Here is an 18677-nt window from a genome sequence, read left to right as displayed (position 1 = left end):
CTGGGCCTGGCAATGCTGCATCGCTTTCTACTCCCAACGTATTGCAGAATCGGCCTCTGTTACGCTATGATTTGTGGCTGCAAACAGCTCAAATCTTAGGCCGCTGACGAACATTGCTCAGAAAACAGTACACGTTGCCTAATCAAGCATGCAGAGTGATGGTATTTTTAAATTCACATGCGATTAAAACACAATGAAATACTCCTATATTGATCAATGCCGTAGTATGGAAAATATGCTCATTCGAAGAAAATACTGGTCGGGAGTGAAAATCATTTGTAAGCATAATAATGTCTGTTCTTCTTTGTGGATAACACCCACATCTTTGCATCATTCATAAACAAAAAATATCCACTAACCATACAAACATTCATACCACAGCCAACACCACACAGACAGTGCTCAACATGCTACAAGTATTCTATACGGAAAATCAATACGGGTTCACAACACCTAAGGGAACCATAACCATACAACTACATTGTCCATCTCTACAACAAATAATCATCAAAATGAAAAATTAGGCGAAATGTGCGAACGGGGAAAAAATTATGAATACAGGGGGGAAATGAAATGGCTTCCTGTCATCACAATACAAACGCTGCTCGATGCTCAAGCTCAGTTAGAGAGGTGAGTAACACAATGGACCCTTCCAGCTGTAGGTAGGTAGGTATACACTTTGATCACGATGCGGCGAAGCGGCTCGCAAACAGCCAGGGGCATCATGGGCGGAAAAATTAAGAAGAATAACACACAGGAGGTTGATGATTTTCAGCAAAAAGATTTATCTGCAGCCAGGAAACTTCAGCTAGTTATCAGACCTTTGGTGCAGAGGTCGACACCGATTCCGCATCATCACAGGAAATAGTCTGGCGTTCTACGAGTTACGTCTGGTTCTCCCCTTCTCGGGGCCGGCTCAAACTGCAGAATCACAAAATCACAACAACTCAATGACTGAAAATCCTAGATGTGCAAAAATATCCAATTTGTGTAAGGAGAAAAGCACTGGTCAAACATTTTGGTTAGACTTCCTATGGATTCTCAAATTGGCCATACTGTTATATCAACCGAACACTTATGCCAACAGGTCCTCCTATTCATATCAGAAATATGTACACTGGAAAATAATCTGCCAATCTCAACTTGCATCTACTCATCCATGTATCAGTGGCTAACTGCCCATCACCTAACCACTTCAGTTACTTATGTCACTTGGGGTACATAATTATTAATTTTTAAGCATTTATATATAATCATCAAATCTACCAGAACAAATGTAGAAATGAGATGTATATAATGTACCTGGATGAAAGTATGCTCCCGGCAATCATCAACTTCCAAGATTGATGCCATGTTTCCACAGCGGTAGCAATAATTAGGTGCACTAAATATGGTGACCACTTTTTGCTCCTGTTTGATGCAGTAATGTGTTAACTAGATATAGTATGGACCACAGACAAAAACAAGTGTGGAACTCAGGAGCAGATACTAACATGAGCCCAGTTGAATCCCTCCATGACCAACTGGTGAGCTCTAGCAATAAGTCTTAAGTTATTGGTATGATTGAACTGCTCTGATATATCCTGAAATGATAGGAGTTGCAAGGTCAGTGGAAAACTGACCTAAAAATTGGCATAATACGTTGAGCAAACAAGAATTTTCTGTACCAAGAAATACCTGTCCGAAGGTATATCCAGCGCCTCGAGGAGAAATACCCCAACCGCATCGATCATCGGGATCAGACCACAGAAGATCACACATGGGGCCTTCATGAGGAACTTCTTGGGTGCGGTCAAAGTTACGTATGTTATCAAGTGTCTCAATGGATGGTGATAATCCACCGTGCAAGCAAAATATTTCTGACTCAACCTATGAAATGTTTGCATGTCAATTTCACTAGATAACGTATAAAAAAACTTGACATATAGGTCATTCCATCAATGGAAATGCTGCAGAAGTGCAATACATACCAATGCTGTCAAGGGGAAGTAGTCGAACAGATCCGTAAAGGTTTTCCACACAGTTGCATTTCCATACCTGCAATTAATGTTGCCAGCTTTATCTCAGATACAACAAGCGGAACCATAATCTGAGGCATCTTATTATTTTACTACTAGATTATATACATTATTACATTATATACAAACAAAGACACTTACTTCCTTAAGCACTCATCGTAGAATCCATAAACTTGAGTGATCTGCAAATGCCAAAATTATTCAGTGAAATTGTCAATGTTTAAAAAATGTAATGGAACTGAAATATGTAAAAAAAGAACATTAGAAGCTTTGTAGGAGTGTGATAATCTACCTGTCGGCTTTCATGGTTTCCTCTAAGAATGGTGATTCGCTGAGGATAACGAACTTTCAAAGACACCAACAGCTGTATATTTCAAGGTTACATTAGTCACAAGAGCTACTATAGTAACAAATATATCACAAATTTCTTGCTAAGCTACAAGGAGATATTGCTCGTTAACTCTTACCGTGACAGTTTCGACAGAATAGTAGCCACGATCTACATAATCACCCATAAACAAGTAATTTGTATCCGGACACTGATAAAAACAGAGAAGACGTCAGTAAAGTGAAGATCAGACTTCAGTCACTTCACTATAGATGACTCAAGAACTTGGCACAAAGGAACATGAACAAGAGAACTTGTACCTTTCCACCAATTCGGAACAGTTCCGCAAGATCGTGAAACTGCCCGTGAATATCACCACAGATTGTAACAGGACTCCTTACAGGCTGCAAGTATGCCAAAAAAAAACACCAAAATTAAAACTGCCAGCAAAACAATAACCCAATCGTGTATCTGGCAGACAGGAGGAACATAATTATATGAAGGGGTCATTGCATAGCACAAGTTCCACAGATTCCGTGGGGCTAGCTTAAGTCTGCATGGCCCATAAAAAAATCTAACACATGCCAGTTGCCAGACACAAAACAGAACAATAGTACATTTGGCATGAGTTCTGATAGTGGCCCCATCTTGTATATTCTATCCAAAACCATTGAAAGCAAGTAATTAAGGAAAATGCTGGAGCAAACTTTGCTGAGATGTCCAACTACCATTATCAGCAAGACACGTGGCTGCATTTATTAGTTCAACCTTTCACTAATCAATATAGTAGGACTGAAAGCATGGTACAGTCAACCAGTGCCATACATTGCTTGTGTTGTTCAGGAGACCTAGTTTTCTTTGGAAGGCATGTCCTAGCAGCAGCGGCTATATCCCATCACCTTTGTCAAGAATGCACAGACTTCAGGAGCAACGAACAGACATCATGCAGTGTTGTTCTTTTACCCACATATTCAGGAAGTGCGTGCACATCACAACAGTGTGTTATTTCTGCTATCTGAGATTTATTGCTTGATTGTGATATTGAAACTGTGCTTACTATAATGGGTAAAAATAGTATTGTTTTAAAGTACTAGATCTATTGTTTGCTAGTGTTAGTACAAATTTAGAACTTCTACTATGGAAATACCAGTAGCAATCTTCCATACTTGTCAGTTGTCACCATGGATTATGAGTCCAAGGACTAGTCAAGACTAGTCTATGAGTCTCAACTCCAGGGCCGACTACACTTCAGTGCCGACTAGTCTATGAGTCGCAACTTCAGTGTCGGCTAGTGTAGATTACTCACGCTTAGTCTATGAGTCTCAACCTCGGAGCGACTCGTCGACTCGTAAACCTTGGTTGTCACCAAGGTTTTCGAGTCGATGAGTCGACAAGTCGTTCTGGGGTAGTGACTCATGACGAGTCGAGCCTGGCCGGTCGACGGGTCACGACTAGTCTCGACTAGTCGAGGGGTTTCAGTCAACCCTGGCAGTGCGACTAGTCGCGCGACTCAAAAACAGTGGTTGTCACAATATCATCATACCAGGTTTCTGACCTTGAAACTGCCGATATATTGCGATTACTATTGATGAGCCCGTGCTTGGCAGTTTGAGGTCAGGGTCAAGGGAGACCCGGTTCAATATTGGAGCATATTGTTTTTTAGTCCGCAGGAAGTACAGATGTCTGCACATCTCCTCGTAAAGTTATTTGCACTCCTTTCTTTGATTTTGTTTACTCGTCGATTTGGCCAACATACTCAAGTTATTTTGAGTTCCCGAATATGAAAAAAATCTACTTTGCTGAAAGTGTTTGGTGATATGAGCAAAAGATCCATGATAACAATAGAAACTCCACGAGTAACGGCTCTAGCACTCTCAACAGAAACAATTGTGCTTGTTGAACAATGTATCGTAGGATCCGTTATGTAACAGAGTTCTGTTACCTCAGGGTACATCTTATTCTGAACAGATAGAACCACCACATTCTAGAGTTTGAAAGACCAGTATTGTTCAATGTTCATAAAACCTTACGGTACAAGTTATAACAAATCCTTGTCTTGTTCACTCGACTAGTGCCTTGCGGCTTTCTCTGAATACCAAAATGGTGAGACTAATTGTGATGCACACAACAAGGTTGAGACGAGACAAGATGTGCTAGCTCATGGCAAGGAAGCTCTGACCAGTCGAGTAAAGGCAGACATCTCGGTAGAGAAGTAAAGTAGTATACCTGAACATTGCTCTCCTCCATCAAAATCTCCTTGGCCTTCTCGCACAGTGCTCTAACCTGTACGGCAAGTATTAAAGAATCAGAGCAAAATCAATGGTAACCTATCTAGCAGCTCTATGGAAGGCAGGCATCGCTTTGGCGGAAGGTGGAAACTTGGAGGTTTGGACAAGCCATATGCCTCCCTAACGAATCCACCCTGCGTGACTCCTCCAACTACCCCAACAAAGATCAACCAGCTGCCAAAATTCGTTTCTTTTTCAGCGGAGCAGCTGCCAAAAGTCAGCGATTTCGTAGAAACAGGACTACATCGCTGCGTGAGTCTCATGCAGGAATATCAATGTGACCTTGCGTGAGCAGGACGGGCCCTCCCCTCGAGCAGCAATCAATTGCGAGAGCATAACAACTCTGCTTCGCTCGCAATCGCGAGAGTAGCCAGCAACCACCGAAAAACCGCCGCACGGACCAGCGAAACGGCCATTTCTGAGCAAGCTAGTAGCGAAACGGAGCCCCGGAACCCCGATCTCCCCCGGAGCCCTGGCCGGCGCCCCGCGGGGCCGGAATTCCGCCAGATCTGGCGAGACCCGCCCGCCCCGGACCACCGGCAAGAGAGAAAGGCAGGCACCGGCAAGAGAGGGAGGGCGCCGGAGGAGGACGGCGGTTGGTTGGTTACCTCGGCCTCGGGGAGGGGCTTGCACTGCATGAGGCGCTCGATCTGGTCGTCGAGGCCGCCATGGGGGCTGCTCATCCTCGCCGGGGGTCCACCCTGGGCAGATCTCGCCGGCGCGCGCGCGTGGGGAGGGGAGGGGGGAACGAGAGGTGGGGAGGGGGGCAAAAGTTCTGGAAAGGTGGGAGCGGCGGTGGTTATATAATTGCGGTCTGGTCTGGAAGGATTGGAGCCCGGCTGGCTGTATAGCGGCGAGGCCGAGGTGGAGGAGAGGGTCGTGGTGAAGTGGTCGCCGCGCGGAGACAACCACAACCAGGGAGAGCGAGCGAGCGAAGGAAGGTTGCTATGCTGCCCACTACGAGTGATGATGCTCTTGTCTTGGTTGGGGGTTGGGTTGGGTTGGTAACAACGATCGATGTATGTCGAGGTAGAATAAAGTAGAGTTTCGTGGTAGATCTTGATGGCTGGCTGGTAATAAATTGATAACAAATCCAGCATCCGTAGGAACTAAACCTAACCATAAATTGATAACAAATCCAGCATCCATAGAAACTAAACCTAACCATTTGAACTATGCTTGGTTTGTAATTAAGTAAGCTTCGGGCTCACGCGCGCCACATGGCGCTCGGTCCCCCCCCCCCCCCTCGCCGTCTTGGTTGCCCTTCTTCTCTTCTTCGACGCCGGCGAACATGAACTCGCCCCGTGTTGGTAGTGTCATCCTTTTCGCTTCATGTGGGTTCAACACTTACTTATCACAAATTATGCTACAAGGACATCATTGTGCGAGAGGCGTGAGGAGAAGGTGCCACTGGAGCATGTTGGGCAGTCGGTTATTATAGGCAGCTAGTAGGTAGAGCGGTGTGTCATGGGAGACGCGACGGTCGCCAAAAGTCTATTCTTGAGCTCCCGAGGCGTTCTGGATATTATGGTTGTGTCGTGCCTTCAATGGTGGGTCCCAACATATCAAAGAACGGTAAAAAGAGTCTCCTAGTCAATATTTGTGGGCCCATGTCGAAGTGGCAAAGTGGAAATTATGGTCTCAATGGTGGGTCCCCCACATCGGCAGGAACGGTTAAGGAGTCAACCGAGTCGACACACACCAGAGTGGACAAATACAAATTACGACCTCAGCGGCGGTCCCCACATCAGCAAGAACGGTTAAGGAGTCAACCGAGTCGACACACACCAGAGTGGACAAATAGAAATTACGACCTCAGCGGCGGTCCACCACATTGGCAGGAACAAGTTAGGTAGTCAACCGAGTCGGCACACACGAGAGTGGAAAAATAGAAATTATGGCCTCAACGATGGTCCACCACATCAGCAAGAACAAGTCAAGTAGTCAACAGAGTCGGCACACATCATAGTGGGTAAAATTGAAATTACGGCCTCATTCTGGGGCCCACATCGGCCAGAAGGATCAACCGAGTCTCCTCCTCGTTGCGATTGACGTGGCGAAGTAGTGGGTCCCAGATGTAAGGAAATTGGAAATTCGATGGCAAACTGACGGCAACTGGCAAAGACGGTGCGGAATGGCATGGACAGAGACCGAAATGCGCAAGTTTGAGTGGGAGAACTCGAATATGCAACTTCATTTGTCGCATGGACCGGCTTTTCCCTATTGAGGAAGAGAGATACCAATGCAAGCGAAGAAGAAAGAAGTAGGACGCCGATATCCACCACACGTGTGGCATCTAGGGGGTGTGCCGCACGCCCCGTGTGGCATCGACACAACCCCGCCCGCACGACGGCGTCCGGGCACACCCAGCCACAGCCCACACGTCCGGTGTGTGGCGCGATCGCCCACACGTCCGGGCGAGCGACCCCGCAGCCCGCACAACCTCTCTCGCCCATCGTCCCTATCCGCCTGCGAACCACAGTGCCACCGTTCGTCGTCGTCTCCAACCTCTGAATCGACCAATCTTCCCCTACCTCCATCGTCTTCCTTCTCTAGTTGACATGGCAACCAAAACAGATCTCTAGCGCCCCCCCCATCGACGGAAAACACGGCAACGAGCTAACAGGTCGTTCTCCTATCTCCTCCTCCTTCCCCTGGCCCCAATAATTTCACTTTCAGATTGCCCACGTAGATGGCGACTGGATCCACACTGACATGGCAAACACACCATAGATTTGTGTCGCGTGGATCTATAACTAACATGAATTACGACCGTTCATGTTTATTCCCCTTTGCCCTCCAACGAACACAAAATATGCCATGTTCTATCCTAGATCTGATCTAAGCTTTTAGGTTGGGGTTGCTACCAGTAGGTGCTCGAGAAGGATGTGTAAGATTCACTAAGAGTTAGGATTCACTAAGATCAGGGCAGAAAAGAGCAATTTGGGCAGTACATATAGAGGGGAAAAAATTAGTTGCCACCTATCTTTGTTGTTAGTTGCCATCATGTTATGTTGTTACTTGCCATCATATTATGTTGGTTGTTGCCATCAGTTCTGAAGGAAATATGCCCTAGAGGCAATAATAAAGTTGTTATTTTATATTTCCTTATATCATGATAAATGTTTATTATTCATGCTAGAATTGTATTAACCGAAAACATGATACATGTGTGGATACATAGACAAAACACAGTGTCCCTAGTAAGCCTCTACTAGACTAGCTCGTTAATCAAAGATGGTTAAGTTTCCTAACCATAGACATGTGTTGTCATTTGATGAACGAGGTCACATCATTAGGAGAATGATGTGATGGACATGACCCATCCGTTAGCTTAGCATATTGATCATTCAGTTTTATTGCTATTGCTTTCTTCATGTCATATACATATTCCGTTGACTATGATATTATGCAACTCCCGGATACCGGAGGAATACCTTGTGTGCTATCAAACGTCACAACGTAACTGGGTGATTATAAAGATGCTCTACAGGTATCTCCGAAGGTGTTTGTTGGGTTGGCATAGATCGAGATTAGGATTTGTCACTCCGAGTATCGGGGAGGTATCTCTGGCCCCTCCCGGTAATACACATCATAAGAAGCCTTGCAAGCAATGTGACTAATGAGTTAGTTGCGGGATGATGTATTATGAAATGAGTAAAGAGACTTGCTGTAAGTGCATCTAGTGCCACCCCTAGTTGGTTTTGGAGTATTGACGACAAACCTGGTTGATGGACTAATGTGTTTGTGAGAATTGCAGGATAACACAGGTAGTAGTCCCTCATTGATTCGGTTTACCTACCGGAGATGACCCCTAAAAATGTGTGAAGACAATGGTGGTATCTGAAGATATTCACAACAAAGATTATGACTCGAGAAGACATTCACATGAAGACTATGGAGTGCGAAGACATAGTTGTTTAGTAGTTTCCTTTTCTTCTTTGTTGAGTCATAGGAACCACCGTACTGTTAAGTGGGGTCCAAGTGAACAAAGTCAGAGTGACTGAAGTGATGCTCAACCAAATCCTAAGTCTTCGAGCGAAGACAATGAGAGCAAATCTTATCCAGAGCTGGATGAGTCAGCTTTACTTATAGCCCAAGTCAAGCTGCCGCGTGTGTTTGAAATCTGACCGTTGGAACACGTGTCAGTTCCTTAGTGACCCAGGGTCATTTCGGACAAATCAAGTCGGGTTGCCTAGTGGCTATAAATAGCCCACCCCCTACACCATAAATTGGTGGCTGCTCAGAGTTAGTGCACGGCTTTTGTCGTTTGAGAGCAACCCACCTCCGAAGCATTTGAGAGAGAAATCTTTGCGAGGACAAAGCCCAAAACACCCAGAGTCAAAGAGTGTTAGGCATCACTGAAGTCTTTCTGTCCGCGTGATCTGAAGACTTGTTACACTTGAGGACTGTGAATCCTCCAGCCGGTTAGGCGTCGCGTTCTGAGCATCCAAGAGTCATTGTGGATTGCCGGTGAACGAAGTTTGTGAAGGTTCGGAAGTCTACCTTGAAGACTTACCAGAGTGGTTGGGCGAGGACTAAGTGTCCTTAGCTCAAGGGGAATAAGGTGAAGACACGGTCTTCTAAGTTGAATCTCAGCCTCCCTAACCAGACGTACAGTTGTCACAGCAACTGGAACTGGTCCAACAAATCCTTGTCCTCACCAAGCAACTGGTTCTATCTCTTCCCTCACTTATTTACAGTTTGTCTTCGTGAAGTCATTTGCATGCTTGCCTTATCTGTTTGACTTCACTGTGTGACGACTATTGTTGGTTGGCTTCATACCATCTTCCATCTTGATCCATACTACCTAACTGCTATTAGTCTTCGTGCTTTCACTTTATTGCATACTTGACTATGGCTTGTCTAGTGTAGCCTACCTTCCGCTGCATATCAATAGGTTCATTTCTATTGTTTGTGTTCATAACTCCCATGTTTTGAAGACTTTCATAAAATCGCCTATTCACCCCCCTTTAGTCGATAACTAGCACTTTCAATTGGTATCAGAGCAAGATACTCCCTTGTTCTGTGTGATTCGGTTTAACCACCTGGAATTTTAGCTATGTCGACTGCAGGGATAATCAAAGTCTCCGCTGCGTGCCCTGTCTTTGAGTGCACTGATTACCCCTACTGGAAGAATAAGATGCGCATGCATCTTGAAGCCATTGATGTCGATCTATGGTATGTCGTCAAGAACGACATTCCCAAGACTGGTGAAGGTGTCACCCCTGCTGATGTCAAGAAGTTAGTTCAACTGGATTCTACTGCCAAGAACATCATCTGTGGTCATCTGACCAAAGGACAGTATGGCCGTGTGAGTGCTTTGGAAACGTCGAAGCTAGTCTGGGACTGGCTCTCCAAGGTCAACGAAGGCGTCTCAACCCAGAGAGACTCAAGGATCAGTGTTCTTTGCAACCTCTTCAACCGCTTCAAGAGACACGACAATGAGAACGTCCAGCTCACATTTGATCCACTACAAAAAAAAGACACATCCGTGACATTTTGGGCCGAACGAATTTTTTTCTGTCATACTTATGACACTTCTATGACGATAATTGTGACAAAACCCGGTATCATCATAGATGTGGTGGGCTCCTACTTCTATGACAAAAATCATGACAGAAAATGGGCTTTTCGTCCTGGGCGGGCCGGAGACGCAGCTGCATGACATTCTTTGGGTCGTCCATGACGGAAAAAACCGTGGTAGAAGCGAGGGCGAGGAAAATTTCGGCGAGTTCCCGGTTACGGTGGGTGGTCGGGGCTGAGCGATGCGCGTTTCTCTCGTACATGTACGCGCGTGTGTGCGAGGCGTTGGCTCTAACTAAACCCGAGCGAGGCGTTGGGCTCTAACTGAACCCGAGCGATTGCACTGCAGGCTACGCGTTACTGAAGCCGAGCGATCGATCGATGGCTGTTAACTGAACCCGATCGAGCGATTCCTTCGCTACTGCTACTAACTGAAGCCGATCGATGCTGCCTCTGGATGAACAGTGAGCGTTGCGGGGGGGGGGGGTGGATGAACAGTGAGCTGTGGGGGTGGATGAACAGGACCCCGTGGCGTTGCCTCTGCATGAACAGGACCCCGATCGATCGAGCCGGTTGGGGCTGGATGAACAGGACCCCGTGGAGGGCTGGATGAACAGGACGATCCCGTGGAGGGCTGGATGAATAGTAGATGGTGGAGGGGTGGATGAACAGTAGCCCATGGAGGGGTGGTTGAATAGGAGCCCGTGGAGAGGGGTGGTTGAACAGTAGCCGGTGGAGTAGCGCGCGGTGGAGGCTGGATGAATAGGAGCCCGTGGATGAACAGTCGCAGGTGGAGACTGGAGGAGGTCGATGGTGGATGAACAGTAGCCCGTGGAGGCTGGAGGAGGTCGACGGTGGAGATGAACAGTATCCCGTGGATTCCCGTTTTGCGGTACGCCACACCCCTCCCGATGAACAGGACCCCCGTTTCGACCGTAGCGCTCCAACACAAGTCCGTTTCCTCCGTTTTGCAGTACGCCACACCCCTCCCGATCAACAGGACCCCGTTTCGACCGTAGGAGGTCCAACACAAGTCCGTTTCCTCCGTTTTGCGGTACGCCAGACCCCTCCCGATGAACAGGATCCCGTTTCGAACGTGGCCGGTCGAACACAAGGCCGTTTCCTCCATTCTGCGGTACACCAGGCCTCGTTTCCATCGCCTGTTCCGTCCAAGCCCTCCCGATAAACACGACGACGCATTCCGTTTCGACCCAGCCGGTTGGCTCCCCATGAACACGACGACGACGCTGTTTCTCCGTTCCGACCCAGCCATGTACACGAGGCCTGGCCGTACGTATATATGCGCGAGTAGGCGTTCAAGACCCCGCCCGTATGTACGTACGCGGCCGTATTTTCTTTCTTGTACACTGGACGCTGTACGTACGTGTACATGCTACGTGCGCGCCTCTACTACGACACGTGCGCGCCTCTACATCCACCAGTATGCACTGGCGGAGCTTCAGCAAGGCTCAATGGGCCATGGCCCGCCCAGGGCTGGAACAATTTTTTTATATAAAGCCAAGCCCCCAACGCTGACCTACGCCGATGTAGAGCAGGAACGCAGCAGACAGGAGCCTCCCATGCATTGCACTGAAGCATTTGCTTGGTCGTTCCTTGATAAAAGCACTATCTCACGGTACTACAGCGCACATCAGCCGCTGGCTACCGTGGCAACCATCAAATTGAATGTCATGACTTATTTTGTGCTCTCTGGCCCGCCCAATATTTCTTTTGTAGCTCCGCCACTGCCAGTATGTACGTACACGTTCGCGACCAGAATGACAACGCTACGTACGCTTCGACCAGGTGGGTCCCGACTGTCAGGCACTTCCTTGCATGCGAAGATGTAGATGGTGGGTCCCAGCAGTCAGGGGGCGAATCGTTTTTTTGCCCGGACGCACTTCCTTGCGTGCGAAGATGTAGCTGGTGGGTCCCAGCAGTCAGGGGGGCGAATCATTTTTTTTCGGACGCACTTCCTTGCGTGCGAAGATGTAGCTGGTGGGTCCCAGCAGTCAGAGGGAAACGTTTTTTTCACGAAATACAGTGGCCCGTCTGGTGGGTCCCAGCTGTCAGGTGGAGGAATAATTATTTTCCGCGTAATAAGGAGGCACTTCCTTGCTGCGGCTGTGGACCCAACTGTCAGCCTCTCCACGTACAGTCCACGTCCGATGGAAGTCGTTTCTTGACCACGTTGACAACGCCGCGCCGAGAGCACCACGGCGGTGGACGACGGCGAGGCCTAGGAAGGGGACGAAGCGGAGCTGGGGAAGACACGGCAGTGGATGCCCACGCGTAGAGGAGTATGAGGGTTCACTCGTTCGGCTGCGGTGTGAGGCTGTCGTCGCCGCAAAATAACAAGGGGTGTGGGTGAGTAGAGGAATGGCCTGGCCAGCGGCAGGAGTAGTAGAGGGCGGTGAGGCCTCCGCGGCATCACAGCCGGCCACGGGAGGCAGGAGCACACGGCACGACCGGCGCTACTTTGGGTGGCTGGATCAAGAAGACCAGAGGTTGAAGAAGCACTACTGCCGTTGGATGGACATCATACGGTCACTGGAGCTAGAATCGTTCATATTGACTAAGTTGACAAAGCCCTCCGTCCCCGTCAACTTAGTAGGCTCACAAGTCAGCCTCCCACCAAGGTGGGTCCCAGCTAGCAGGGGGAGTATTCATTTTTTCTGCTTAATAAGGAGGCACTTCCGGTGGGTCCGAGCTGACAGCGGGGGGAACTTTTTTTGCGAAATATGGTGGCCCGTCAGGTGGGTCCCAATAGTCGGGGGGAAACATTTTTTTCGTAAAATATGGTGGCCCGTCCAGTGGGTCCCTGCTGTCAGGTGGAGGAATCATTATTTTTCGCGTAATAAGGAGGCACTTCCTTGCTGCGGCCGTGGACCCAGCTGTCAGCCTCTCCACGTACAGTACACTTCTGATGGAAGTCGTTCCTTGACCACGTTGACCACATCGCGTTCCGTTGCATGCATGCGTCCATGGGCAGTCAGGGGGGAAACACCACTCCCAGACTGGAACGACCCGGAGATGGGGAAGACGGGGCAGTGGAGTCGCAGATGGAGAGGAGTGGGAAACTTGACTGGTTCGGGTGCGCGGCAGCACAGCCGCGGTGCCGCCCACGGGAGACAGGAGCAAGAACAGAGGTTGAAGAAGGAGCACGGCTGTTGGATTAACATCCAACGGTCCAGCTGCTAGAATCATTTGTTGATTAAGTTGACAAAGCCATGCGTACACGTCCGCTTAGTAGGCACACAAGTCAGCCACTAAATCTGACGGTTCCCAGCTGTCAACGGGATGAATAATTTTTTTTGCAAAACAAGGAGGCACCTCCTTCCGTGCGAAGAAACAGCCGGTGGGTCCCAGCTGTCAGGTGGAGGAAACATTTTTTTCAGCTTAATAGGGAGGAACTTTCCTTGCATGCAACCATGGACCTCGTGGGTCCCAGCCGTCAGGCTCTCCACGTTCAGTCCTCTTCCGATGACTCTCGTTTGTTGACCACGCCGCACCGAGCGCAGCGAGGCGATGGACGACGGCGAGGCCCCGGACGGGAACGACTCGGAGATGGGAAGATGCGGCAGTGGAGTCGCAGATTGAGAGAAGGAGAAGGGTTATAACTGGTTCTGGTGCGGCGTGGGGCTGCAGTCGGTGGAGAATAACAGGAGGTGTGGAGGGGTGGAGGGATAGCCTCGTCGGCGGTGGGGTAGCGCTTCGCAGCGATGCATGCTAAGCAGAGCCGCTAGCCGCCGGAGGCCGGACCAGGCGGTCCCGGCGACGCTGGAGGAAGAAGACGAGAGATTGAAGGTGCATGCCGGCCGTTGGATATAAATCCAATGGTTGTGGATGTCACAATCATTTGTTGACCAAGTTGACAACGCCCTGCGTAGGCTTCGACCTATTGGCCCACATGTCAGCCTGCAAAAATGTGGCATATATATAACCCATGTTTTCTAGAATGTACAGTCCATTTGCTGGGCTGGGTGAACAAATAATTTTGCGTCAATCAGGCCCATTTATATTTTCTAAGAAATCCCAGCCCATTTGCACTTCCTTGAAATGAATTAGCTGGGCTCGTTATATATATATAATGTTATGTTAAAAGGAGCAATTAATATCAAAGAATAAACCGGAGAGGCACATTATATATATATAATTAAAAAATTAGCGAGTTATTGCTCAAAATAAAAATGAGCGCGTTATTATTAAATTGGTCTTTAAAATCTTCGCAAGATTTTGTACGCAATCACCAGGATTTTCCTTGCCTGTGAGTCAAAAACAACCAGGATTTTCCTTGCCAACTTCTGTTAAACATTTACTTTTGTAAGTTAATAACACGTGGGACGTTTTTATAATGTATATATAAGTCTCTATAAAATATACGATAATAGTAATAATATAAATATATATAATGTGGTTAGAAGGGGGAACATAAATTGGACACAACATTATTATTTTTATATATAGATAAATAGAACAGAGACATGCGTTTTATTAAAAAAATACATTGGGCTGCTGATCTTTAAGAAAAAGCCCATAGGCTGGTATGGACCTCAAAAAATAAGTTAAAACCACTGTCTCTATATGTCGTGGGCTACGCATGTTAAAATACAAAACCTAGGCCTAGCTGATACTTGTTCGCCCTCTGGAAAAAAATGATACCAGATCCCCGAGCGAACTGGATTAAAGAGGGGGCCGGCGGCACGACTGAAGAAGCACATCAGGAGCGATTTTTTTCTTCAGTGGATGGCTCTCAATAGCTTTTTTACTTGCCTCTGCACCATACAACTTGTATTTTTAGCCTCCCAGTCCGTCGTGGTGGACCAACAGCCCATTTGCTGGGCGGGCCAACCTACAGAAACCAGCACTCGATTTTTCATCAAGCCCCAAAAACAACACAGTACTATGTTTGTTTTGAGGCCGAAAACATTATGGCAGGGGTTGAGCGGGGGAGAGGGGAAGACAGAGTAATAAAAAGATTGAAAAGAGCTGATGCGCTGTTGCTACTCTAACAAAGCAGGTGCAATTCTTCTCGGGAAGAAGGTGTGCCGTTGACACCCACACGTCAAATACCCCACAGTAGGCATACTAACAAGTTCACACACAAATACAACAGAAAAGGTAAACATTCATATCAAACTCAGGTTCACAGGACACGTTCATATTCATAGCCAACATTCACTATCAACAACTCAAAAGATTCATATATACACAAGCTCAGCATATTTATGCATCCAAATGATTGATAGATCACACGACAATATTCATACATAATTCACAAAAAGATTCAGATATACACATGTTCAGTATGTTTATGCATCCAAATGATTGAGATCACAGCCAATATGATCCATGGACGAACTTTAATTACCTAGGGTGCAGACTAGTAAATGGTGTTCAGTCGGAGGTACTTCTTGCTAAAATTAATTCTTGTACGAGTAAACTTTCGAGTACATAAGAGGCAGCACAGACAATCTGAACTTTGCTTGTAGGTTTATCCTCGAATAGTGGCCTTGTACGAGTAAACTTTCGAGTACATAAGAGGCAGCACAGACAATCTGAACTTTGCTTGTAGGTTTATCCTCGAATAGTGGCCTTGTGCCGAGCGAGGTTTGAGCAACTTGGCCACTACTTTCATCCAACTAGTTTACTGGCTCATCTTGGTCCTATAGATCACCAAAATTCTACATCGCAGACGAGAAAGGAGGCGGTTGAGAAAATGAACCACCCAAATTTTTTGTGCAGTTCAACTGAAATGGAGCATCCCTGGCGTGCAGACTGATTAAGTGCCAGATGAATATACACGTCAACCAACTTCTCTGGAATCTTTAGACTCCATGCCATATAGTTCACTACCATATCTGCCGATAACCAAAAGGCACAAGTTGGGACCAAAGACTGGACCGTGTTCTTCTGGGCTATGCGCCAAGCAATATTTTTGGCGTTCACTCTCCTAATACTAGGGAGTTTGACAACTGGTTGACGCCGGTTGATACTCGAATGAATATAGGCACTTCTTGTCAACATCGATGTTTGTCTGAGTGAACTTTGGAGTACATAGCAGCAGCATAAGTATCTGTCCATCTGATCATTTTGTGCAGTTCTACTGAAATCACCCAATGCAATGATTTGCCTGCGAGTTCAGGCTCCAAGTTACTCCTTTATAAAATCGGCAAACAGTAGCACAATACCAAATTACCAATACATGACAAGCACAATAATCAGGATAAAGACCAGTACCAACCTGTGTGAGGTAGCATATCAATTACTATTTCCTTTGACTGGAAGCCGAGATAAGCGAAGCGACTGACAGCGAAGGAAGAAAGCAAGCCGAGATTAGCGTCTGACAGGAAAGGACGGAAGCTGTCGAGTCAATGAAGCACCCAAAGTTTTTGTGCAGTTCCACCAAAATCGAGCATCCCTGTTGGCACATATATTGAGAGAGTGAGATTATTGTAATAGTGGGACTAGTTGATGAAACATACACTAACAAATAGAAGCACCCTCATTATCTTAATGGGTAAAGTTAGCAACATAGTAGTCTTGCTTAAAGAGAGGTATTAGTTTATTTAATCAGTGCCAATTAGCTCAACACTCAAAGCATTGCCATTTATCATAGTTTGCAAAACTTTAACGTGCAAAGATAAAGGAGTTTCTCATGACAGTAGCACGATACAAATAGAGATGACATCAAACTAATATGGATGAAGGCCTTAGGCCCGTACCAACCTGAGAAAAAAGCTTATTCATGTAGTCCCATAAGAGATGATAAAGCACTCACTGGAATCACTCAATAGTATATATTTTTGTGCACTTCAAATGTATGGTTGAAATCACTCTTGTTTACCAGTGCTGAGACTATATCAAAAGATTATCAAGAACTTCCAGCAGAGTTAAAGCACTGGCTGGGATACAATTCATTGTATTGTCTTGTGTAGTTCCACTAAAATGTATGATTGGCACAACATGATCCCTGTTTGCACAAGTAGGAACAAGGTGAAACCTTCATTAGCTTAGTGAGAAAGGATAGGAAGACATTAGCATATTACTCTAACAGTAGCATCAAATTCATGATGGACAATACGCAAAACATTGCCTCATTGAACCAATGGCAATAAATTGACATGCAAAACAATAGCACTATTATGTCATGACACTAATAATATTCCCTCCCTGCTCCACCACATGATTCACCTCCATAGACAAACATACACACGTACATGATTCAGCATAGGGTCCTACTAAAGATTTGTTTAACTCCGACAGGAAAATTAGGCAGCAATAAATTAGTGGTACTTAAGTACTCCTAATTAATTAAGTGAGATAGCAGAAGTGGAAGGGCTCCCTGGAGGATCGTCTCACATGTAAGGTAGTCGTTGCCGGAGCCCTTGAATGGCCTCGACTGAGGCCTGTGGCTTTAGCAAGATCGCCTTGGCACTGTTTCTTCTTCTTCTTCCTCTTCATGCTCTGTTTCTCTTTCTCCTCACCAGTTGGTGAAACCAAGTACATGATTGGCCTTCTATTTCAGAATTGGTTTTGTCAGTAAGGGAGTACAAGTGTACTAGTAAAAAATAGCATTATTTTCTCATAGCAGTCAGAAAATAGAGATGAGCACATGCATTAAATATCATTCTTACCTAAAGGAAGGTTATGGCGCCAATATGAATGATGAGGATTGTAACACATATCTCCCTTTGTGCAGTTCCACCGAAATGAACCAACTGTTCCACTCTAACATTCTAGTTAAACAACACAAAAGTCACTTCTTTTAAGAAGAGTTTTGTGCAGTGCACCAAAAGGTCACAACAGCAACCAGGTGAATTGGATATCCCTGTTTGCACAAAAAGGTACAGAGGAAACAGTCAGAGTCTCAAACAATTATAGGCAAAAACATTTGGCTAAACTTGTCGTGGCTTATAACAGTGGCATGGCTTCATTTTTACCAGGGACATTAGATTAAGAACAACTAAATATTTGGTATAAGGGCATGGGACAGTGGGTGCACCAGCAGTCCAGCACCATGTACGTAAACAGGGGCATAAAGTGGTGATTCATAGTTTGTTGCTCCGCGAAACAAACATCCAAGAAACATATCTGGGTTGGTCCCATTTTTGTTCACTCTAGCCACCTACTCATATGTGTGGATAGCAAATCTAGTCCTGGTCATGCCACTGTGTACATCGTTACCCCTATATTTCCCTTTTCGACCAAGAGACCGGTTGGATGACCAGTCTGTACTACTTTCACCCCCTTTCCTTCCTGTTTGTACCAAGTCCGATGTACATACTAAATTCCCCCACCCCTACTTTATTTCTTGTTTGAACCAAGTACCCCCTCCGTCCGGAATTACTTGTCATCAAAATGGATGTGTCTAGAACTAAAATACATCTAGATACATCCACTTCAATGACAAGTATTTCCGGACGGAGGGAGTACAAGATTCGACTCCATGAAGTAGCTTTACCTCTAACAATAGAAGAAGAAAAATAAGTGACGTTGGACCATCCGATCGAGAGG

The 18677-nt window shown here is 46.4% G+C and overlaps 1 protein-coding gene across 1 annotated transcript; it reads right to left on the bottom strand.

Annotated features, from left to right (window-relative positions):
• Positions 1-275: 275 nt before the first annotated feature.
• LOC109770537 (serine/threonine-protein phosphatase PP2A-2 catalytic subunit) lies at positions 276-5586 on the bottom strand. Its single transcript, XM_020329246.4, has 11 exons — positions 5243-5586; positions 4573-4629; positions 2667-2750; positions 2486-2557; positions 2311-2382; positions 2160-2200; positions 1971-2037; positions 1678-1869; positions 1494-1583; positions 1303-1410; positions 276-921 (listed from the first exon to the last, which is right to left on the bottom strand). Exons 1-11 carry the CDS (start codon positions 5315-5317, stop codon positions 856-858), a joined length of 924 nt encoding a protein of 307 aa, XP_020184835.3. The 5' UTR covers positions 5318-5586; the 3' UTR covers positions 276-855.
• Positions 5587-18677: the final 13091 nt, after the last annotated feature.

The sequence above is a fragment of the Aegilops tauschii genome, chromosome 5, assembly GCF_002575655.3.
Source record: "Aegilops tauschii subsp. strangulata cultivar AL8/78 chromosome 5, Aet v6.0, whole genome shotgun sequence".
Taxonomy (NCBI): Eukaryota; Viridiplantae; Streptophyta; class Magnoliopsida; order Poales; family Poaceae; genus Aegilops; species Aegilops tauschii.
Note: the sequence above shows the minus strand (reverse complement) of the source record. Positions and strands in the feature narration are given on the sequence as shown.

Bases quoted from the DNA above. Each gene is read 5' to 3' on its own strand.
- LOC109770537 (XM_020329246.4), bottom strand. From the start codon at position 5,317: ATGAGCAGCCCCCATGGCGGCCTCGACGACCAGATCGAGCGCCTCATG. The intron at 2,383-2,485 runs GTAAGAGTTAAC...TGAAATATACAG, and splicing joins ATTCTGTCGAAACTGTCACG to CTGTTGGTGTCTTTGAAAGT. The intron at 2,038-2,159 runs GTAAGTGTCTTT...CATTAATTGCAG, and splicing joins TACGATGAGTGCTTAAGGAA to GTATGGAAATGCAACTGTGT.